Consider the following 7,487-nt stretch of genomic DNA (forward strand, 5'->3'; position numbering starts at 1 on the left):
AGTGACCGGGATCGAGGTGCGCGGGGCATGCTGGGAAGCGGGCGCTGCGGCACTGCTGCATGATGGGAGTGACGGCTTCAGTCACGGAGGAGCCGGCAGCGGTCTCGGGCGGTGATGGCCTGAGGACAAGACCTGAGCGGCTCCATGCCGCCCTGGCGCAACGTGAAAAAAAGGGACGCCCTGCCCTAAACGTGTGGGAGTCGGCCCGCTAGTCCTTATAGGCCTGGTGCATTCTGGGAAGAATTACCCTAGTTCTTGCGGGGAACCGGTCCCCTTTGTTACACACCCGCCCCCCATGAGCATCTTGGAAACGAGGAGTGAGTGCTTCAACGCTCCTTGCAAGGTGGTCACTGCAGGCCTGAGGCATCCTGGGGGGAGTTGCCGCGGGGCATTATGGGGACTGGTCCTTATTGTGCCGTAAAACGTTTTGCTCTGGCTCCTTCCCCCAGCCTGGTGGGCAGGGGTGCCTATTATGTTCACGCAGGGAATCTTGGGAGTTGATTGCTCTTCTAGACTCAGGACATTGTATGCGGTAGCCTCATTCATGCCCCTCTAAAGTCATGGGGGCCAGTCCAGCCGTCACAGCCATTGAGGAATGGGGCTTGTGCACCACGGAATGCCTCCACCGTCCTCTGAGTGCCCGGGAGGGGGCTTTGTGTGGTGTGGAGGGTAGGTTAGACCGGGGAGCAGTGTCCCCTGGTAACCTCATAGGAAGTTCTGAGTGTTCCTGGGGTAGGACTGCCAGTTGAAATACTTGATTTCAGATAAACAAATGTACGTCCCAAATATTACATGGACCCTCCTATGTATATTAAGTAATTAGTTGTTTATCTGAAATTCAAATTAATTGGGTGTCGTCTGGTTTTTTATGGTTTGTTAATCCTCACCGAGGATATTCCATTGATTTTTAGAGAGGGTGGTCGGGATGGGGGGAGGGAAGACAGATAAAAATCCACGTGAGAGAGACACAGTGATTGGTTGTTCCCCACAGGCGCCCCGACTAGGACTGGGGATCAAACCTCTGCACGGGCGGACCCTAACCACTGAGCACCGGCCAGGGTTCATCTGTGTTTAGTGACTAAGTCTGGTAACCTCCTGACATAAAGTAGAATTCCCAAATTAATTGAAGCCCTACAGGCAATAGGGTATTATGAGAACTGTCCTCTGCAATTGTGAATCTTCTCTGTCCTTAAAGCCCATATCTAGGTGTCTTTAGAAAGCTTTCCTGCCCCAGCCTCCTTTAGACTAATTCTAATCCTCTTCTCTTTAGTCCCCAGCATTAAACTTGGCTTCCAGGCTGCATTGTATACCTACTGCCCAGCACAGGCCTTGGCATATAAGAAGTGCAGCTGATGTTGCCAGCACCTTCACTAACTTGCTCTCCCTGTTAGGAAGTGCAGTGGGAGACAAAGAAGTGGGGGGGGGGGCAGATTGGTGAAGAGGGAGAGAAAGCAGAGAAGGCTTCTTGGTAGAGGCAGAGGTAGAATTTGAGCTGGGAAGAAGTACAGAGGTTCTGTGTTTGAGGTGAGCATTGGAGGGTGAGTAGGAGTTCTCCAGGTTGACAAGGGCGAAGGAGGACATTTTAGACAAGAACAGCAGGATTTACTACGACCCACAGATGTGAGAAGTCCTGGCATTCACAGGGAGAGGGAGAAGTCTGGAATGGCTGAGGTTTATACAGTCGGGAGTGGGAGGAGTAACAGCTACTGTTAATGAGTACTTGACACCTACGAGCAATTTATATGAATGAACCCACTGAATCTTCGAAAAATATTTTCAGCCGAAGGATCATTTTACGAGAGGTAGGATGAGATGGCTTCAAATCCTAGTTCATGTACCTGCCAGTTGGTGTGACCTTGGACTACTTGTTAGTCCTCTCCCAGCCTTCATCTGTACAAAGGAGATGATCTGTTTCAACATGGTTGAGAGGAGTACATGAGTTAAGTCCTAGAAACCGCCCCCCCCCTTTTTTTTTTAATTCGTCACTTGAAGATACTTTTCCATTGACTTTTTAGAGTGGAAGGGAGAGACGGGAGAAACATCAATGTGAGAGACACACCTCGATTGGTTGCCTCCCACATGTGCCCTGACCAGGGCCAGGGATTGAGCCTGCAGCTAAGGTATGTGCCCTTGATCGGAATCAAACCCAGGACCCTCCAGTCCGAAGGCCAACGCTCTGTCTACTGAGCCAGACCACCTAGGGCTGGAAGCCCTTTTTGTATCCAGAAGGAAACAAGCTAGAAAACGTAAGGTCTTTGCTTGAAGCTACAGTTAAAATATGGCAGATTTAGGATTCAAACCTAGATACTATCTTGCCGAGGTGTAAATTGATATAGAACTAGGGCTGATATTCACAGACTAGCACAGACATACCAGTTGTTTAAATATTTAAATACTTCTAGACTGGTTGGTATATCACCACTACACCAGTAATCCATACCCCTACCGCCATATTGAATCCTCCCCCAACCCCAGACTTTCCCACAATCCAGCAACTAACTGATTAATGTCTAGCATAGGACCATGTTCCAATCTCAGTTCTGAATCATGCCCGAGCTAGTATCCACTTTTAAATATTTGGAATGTTATCTTTCCCCACCCCATTGAATAAGAACCACAGACATCTTGGTTGCCCAGATGGGGGAATTAAAGTCTCCACAGGCCCAGGGCCTGCAGCCAAGGCCCAGTGGGCAGTCGGGGACAGAGCTGGGGCCATCTCTGCCTTACCCCCATCACTGAGCACACAGCTAAGCCTGGGGAGGCAGATGCTATGTAAATATTTATTGAGTTACCACAGGCCTTTCCTTTCCCCCTCCAGCATCCCTCTACGGGCTGACATCGTGCATTAGAGAACTTGTGGCCAAGGTGTAGCTGTGGAGAGCTGGCCAGGGAGAGACGCTGCCTAGCTTCTGCTCTGCTCCTGTCTCCTCCTCTGGCCATGACAGAGACTCGTGAGCCAGCTGAAACTGGAGGCTATGCCAGCTTGGAAGAAGACGATGAGGACCTCTCTCCAGGTGAGGTGGCTTCAAAGGTTGTGTTGGCTTGAGTATCATCCTGGTTTGGGATTGAGGCTCTGCTGCGAAATCTTGACGGGGAATGGCTCCTTGTCACGCCAGGTGTTCTCTTCTTACTGGGACTTCGTACCCTGCTAGGGGATCCCTTCCAGCTGGGACTTCTGGGGGCTCTGGACCGGCTGTGATTGCTCTCCTTGCTGGGGGTTCTAGACCGGCTGTGCTCTCTCTTGCTGGAGGTTCCAGCTCTGTGACCACTCTCCTTCCTGGGGGTTCTAGATCGACTGCGGCCCCTCTCCTTTCTGGGGGTTTTAGATTGGGTGTGATGTCTCTCTTTTCTAGGGGTTCTAGTTTGGCTGTGATCTCTTTCTTTGCTGGAACTTCTAGGTCGTCTGTGACCTCTTCCCTTGCTGGAGCTTCTAGATCTGCTGTGATCTCTTTCTTTGCTGGAGTCTCTAGATCGGCTGTGATGTCTCCCTTTTCTGGGGGCTCTAGTTCGGCTGTGATCTCTTTCCTTGCTGGAGCTTCTAGGTCGTCTGTGACCTCTTTCCTTGCTGGAGTTTCTAGATCTGCTGTGATCTCTTTCTTTGCTGGAGCTTCTAGATCGGCTGTAACGTCTCTCTTTTCTGGGGGTTCTAGTTCGGCTGTGACCTCTTTCCTTGCTGGAGTTTCTAGATCTGCTGTGATCTCTTTCCTTACTGGAGCTTCTAGATCGTCTGTGACCTCTGTCCTTGCTGAGGCTTCTAGATCTTCTGCGACCTTTCTCCTTGCTGGAGCTCCTGGATCTTCTGTTCGCTCTCTCCTTGCTGGGGCTTCTAGCCCGGCTGTGACTTCTTTCCCTTCTGAGGGTCCTAAATTGGTATTGACTTTTTCCCTTGCTGGGGCTTCTAGACTGGCTGTGACTTCTTTCCCTTCCGAGGGTCCTAAATTGGTATTGACTTTTTCCCTTGCTGTGGGTTCTAGACTGGCTGTGTCTTCTTGTCTGGCTGGGAGTTTCCTTCCGGTTACGACTTCTTGCCCTACTATGATTTCTCTGCCAGCTCTGACTTCTCACCCTGCTGTGGGTCCTCTTCCGACTGCGACTTCTTGCCCGTCTGGGTGTTCTAGACCGGCTGTGATTTCGGCTCCTGCTAGAGGTGCTAGACTGGCTGCGACTTCGGGTCCTACTGGATACACTATCCTGGTTGTAACTCTTGACCATGCTGAACATTTCATTTGGGTTGTAACTCCGTTCCCTGCTCGGGATGAACATCTGACTATAACTCTTCACCCTCCTGAATGATGATGGAGACGGGCTGTAACCTATCTCCATGAAGGGAGTTCTGGTGGGGCTGTAACTCTTTGCCCTACTGGGGGTTACAGCCAGCCTAGAACTCTTCCCCATGTCCGAGGTCGCTGGTGGGCTATAGCTCTTCTTTTTGCTCCTATTTCTAGGCCGGCTATAACTCTTCCCACTCTGTTTTTGCTGGGAAGTGGTTCTTACCTTGCTGGGCGTGCCTTGTTTGGCACCCTGAGTTCTCATCCTGCTGGGAGAGCTGGCCCTGCTGGGTGACCTCCTGGAGTTGTGTCTTCCCCTTCTGCCAGGAGTTCTGCCCCGGCTGTGTGTGCCCTTCCGGTGGTGTCGTCTGACTCTGCCAGCCTTGTTGGTTTTGCTGGCCTTGGTGTCAGTGCTGGCCTTGCTGGATGTTCTCACCCTGCTGCGAACTCTGGACCTGCTGCTGGGCTGGGTAGAAGGGGCTGTCTTTGTTGTACTTTCCCATTTGGTGGACTTGGAACTGCTGGCGCTCGTGACTGAGTTGGGGGCTGTTGATGGCTTGGTGGGCATTGCCGATGTAGTGGTCTTCAAGGAGGGAGGAGACTTGGGAGACGCTGTGGGCATCGAGGTACCAGTGGATGCCATAGACATGCTAGGCTTTGAGGATCTCGGAGGTGGAGAAGGCATGGTGGGCGCAAAAGGGCTTGTGGTCCTGGAAGTCATAGAGGACATGAAAGCCCTGGACAACCACCTGGTTTTCTTTCACAGAAAGAAACTTCACAACCGCATGAAGTCATAATGGGCATTGAAGATCTTGGAGGGTAGGTGGTGTGAAGTCAGAGGTGGGAGGATAAAGAGGGGTGGGGCCCTATCCCAAGACATTCAGCAAATGTCTCCTAAGGCTGACTGAGGCTCAGAATGTCCTGCCTTCCAGGAGTCTCCAGTCTCCAGATCCAGATAGTTACGCTTAGGTGGTCAGATGGTGTTAGAGGGGTTCAGAGCTCGACACCGACGGCCTGGGGAGTCAGGGAGGACCTCACAGAGGATGTGACGTGTGAGCTGGAACCTTACAGAGGAGCAGGAGTTTGCTGCTAGAAATGGAAAAGGTGGCCCCAGTTGGGAGAACAGAGGCAAAGGCCTGGAGGAGGGAGGGAGATCAGGGCCGTGGGGCCACCCAAGCAATGAACCAGACAAAGGCTCCGTCTTTGGGGGACAAGCAATAAACACACAACCAGATGCTGTATGAAATGAGTTGAGAAGAATAAAGCAGGGGCATAGGGAGTGCTGGGAGGGATTGCTGGTTAGACAGAATGGTCAGGGTGTCACTGAGAGGGTGACGCTGGAGCAGAAATGTGGCAGAAGGGCAGCAGCAAGCCTGAGTCCATCTCCAGAAAGGCTGGCCAGGCCCTGGGGCCCGTGCATGCCTGGGGTGTGGCTGCTCAGTTGTAATAGGATCCCTCTGGGCTGCCAGCGAAAACTGAGGAGGGGGCCAGCATGAACGCAGGGCAAGGCTGTTGCAGTCCTAGGAGATGCTTTGTGCAGGTCCTGCCACTGCACCTACAGAAGCCAGTATTGTCCACACTGCCACCAAAGTGGGGACTCCTCCCTCCTGGACCACGGCTTGTGTGTGTACCCCTCACAACAACTGCTCGTGTCACCCTTTCCTGTGCATGGACTTTACATTTTTTTCCTTTTTTTTTTTTAACCTAAACTTGTTCTAGGCATGTCCTTCATATGCATGAAATCACAGTAATATAGTTATGTGCCATGTACTGACATTCTGGCCAACTGAATACATATACCATGGTGGTTGCATAGATTTTAATGGAGCTGAAAATTTCCTATTGTCTAATGAAATCATAGCCATCTTAATGGCATAGCGCAACACATTACCCGAATACACCTTTGTTCCAGTTGCCTACAGTATTCAGTACAGTAACATGCTATATAGGTGTGTAGCCCAGGAACTATAGGGGAACATAATTTGTCACCCCCAAATACACTTAACCCTTAAACAACACAGGTTTGAGCTTCTCAGGCTCATTCCTAAAGAGGATTGTTCAGTTGACCCCCTTAGCCCAAACCCTGGGCATTCAAGGGTCAACTGTAGGTCTATTTAGCATAAGGATTATTTTCAACTCCGAGGCTACCCCCCCCCCCCCCCCCAAACAGCAGCATGGGAGAAGCTCTGAAAACCAAGTAGAAGTTACCCTTCATAAAAGGCATTTACATTTGTAAGGGTGTCTTCTTCAAGTACCTGGAAGGGGGATGGCCTTATCTCTAGAAACTTGCATCCTTATGGGAAGACTAGGACTTAAATCTGCATAACAACAACCTTACCCTTGTTTACCACTATTTCTGGTAATCTGCCATAGCTGACTCCTCCCACCCCAACATTTTGTCTTCAACTGAGGAAGGTATTTAAGGTGGTGGCTTTAACCATTTTGGTGAGTTACTCAGTTTTCCTGAGTCTTCCATGTATACAGGGGGTATACGGGTTACTAGACTTTTTTTCTCCTGTGAGTCTGTCTTTATTACAGGGATGTCTCAGCCAACAGCCCAGAAGGGCAGAGGGAAATTATTTTTCCTCCCCACAGAGCAATACCCTAGGTGTGTAGTAGGCTAGACGGTCTAGATTTGAGTAAGTGCACTCGGTAATGTTCACACAACAACAAAATTGTCAAATGATGCATCTCTTAGAACATAGCCTTTTCATGAAGCAGCACATGACTATATGTAAAACCACATATATCAAAGTACATATATATTGTCTATTTTAATTTGCTTAAATATCTGTTCAAATGTTTGTCTCCCTAAAATGATCCAGCATAGGCAGTCACCCATATTTAGCTTTCCCTGTTAGAACTGTATGACTAGAGGCCTAACTGCTCTGTTCCTCAGTTTCCCCATTTGTCACTTAGGAATAATAATAGTGCCTCCCTCATAGGGTTGCTGTAAGGATTAGGTGAGTTACTGCATGAGGCTAGGGCTCTTCCAAAAGTGATGGACACTGCCGCTGCTGTTATTCCTACTTTTACTCCTATTTTGTCCCTATTAACCCCCTAAGATACAATTCTTCTTTTTTTAATATATTTTATTGATTTTTTACAGAGAGGAAGGGAGAGGGATAGAGAGTTAGAAACATCCATGAGAGAGAAACATCCATCAGCTGCCTCCTGCACACCCCCTACTGGGGATGTGCCCGCAACCAAGGTACATGC

The 7,487-nt window shown here is 49.9% G+C and overlaps 1 protein-coding gene across 1 annotated transcript; it reads right to left on the reverse strand.

Moving 5' to 3' along the window:
• Positions 1-2,823: 2,823 nt before the first annotated feature.
• On the reverse strand, positions 2,824-5,021 carry SRRM5 (serine/arginine repetitive matrix 5). The gene has a single exon (XM_014533545.1). The coding sequence runs from the start codon at positions 4,996-4,998 to the stop codon at positions 2,974-2,976; it is 2,025 nt and encodes a 674-aa protein (XP_014389031.1). The 5' UTR covers positions 4,999-5,021; the 3' UTR covers positions 2,824-2,973.
• Between the last annotated feature and the right edge of the window lie 2,466 nt (positions 5,022-7,487).

This window comes from Myotis brandtii, unplaced genomic scaffold (genome assembly GCF_000412655.1).
Source record: "Myotis brandtii unplaced genomic scaffold, ASM41265v1 scaffold987, whole genome shotgun sequence".
Lineage (NCBI taxonomy): Eukaryota > Metazoa > Chordata > Mammalia > Chiroptera > Vespertilionidae > Myotis > Myotis brandtii.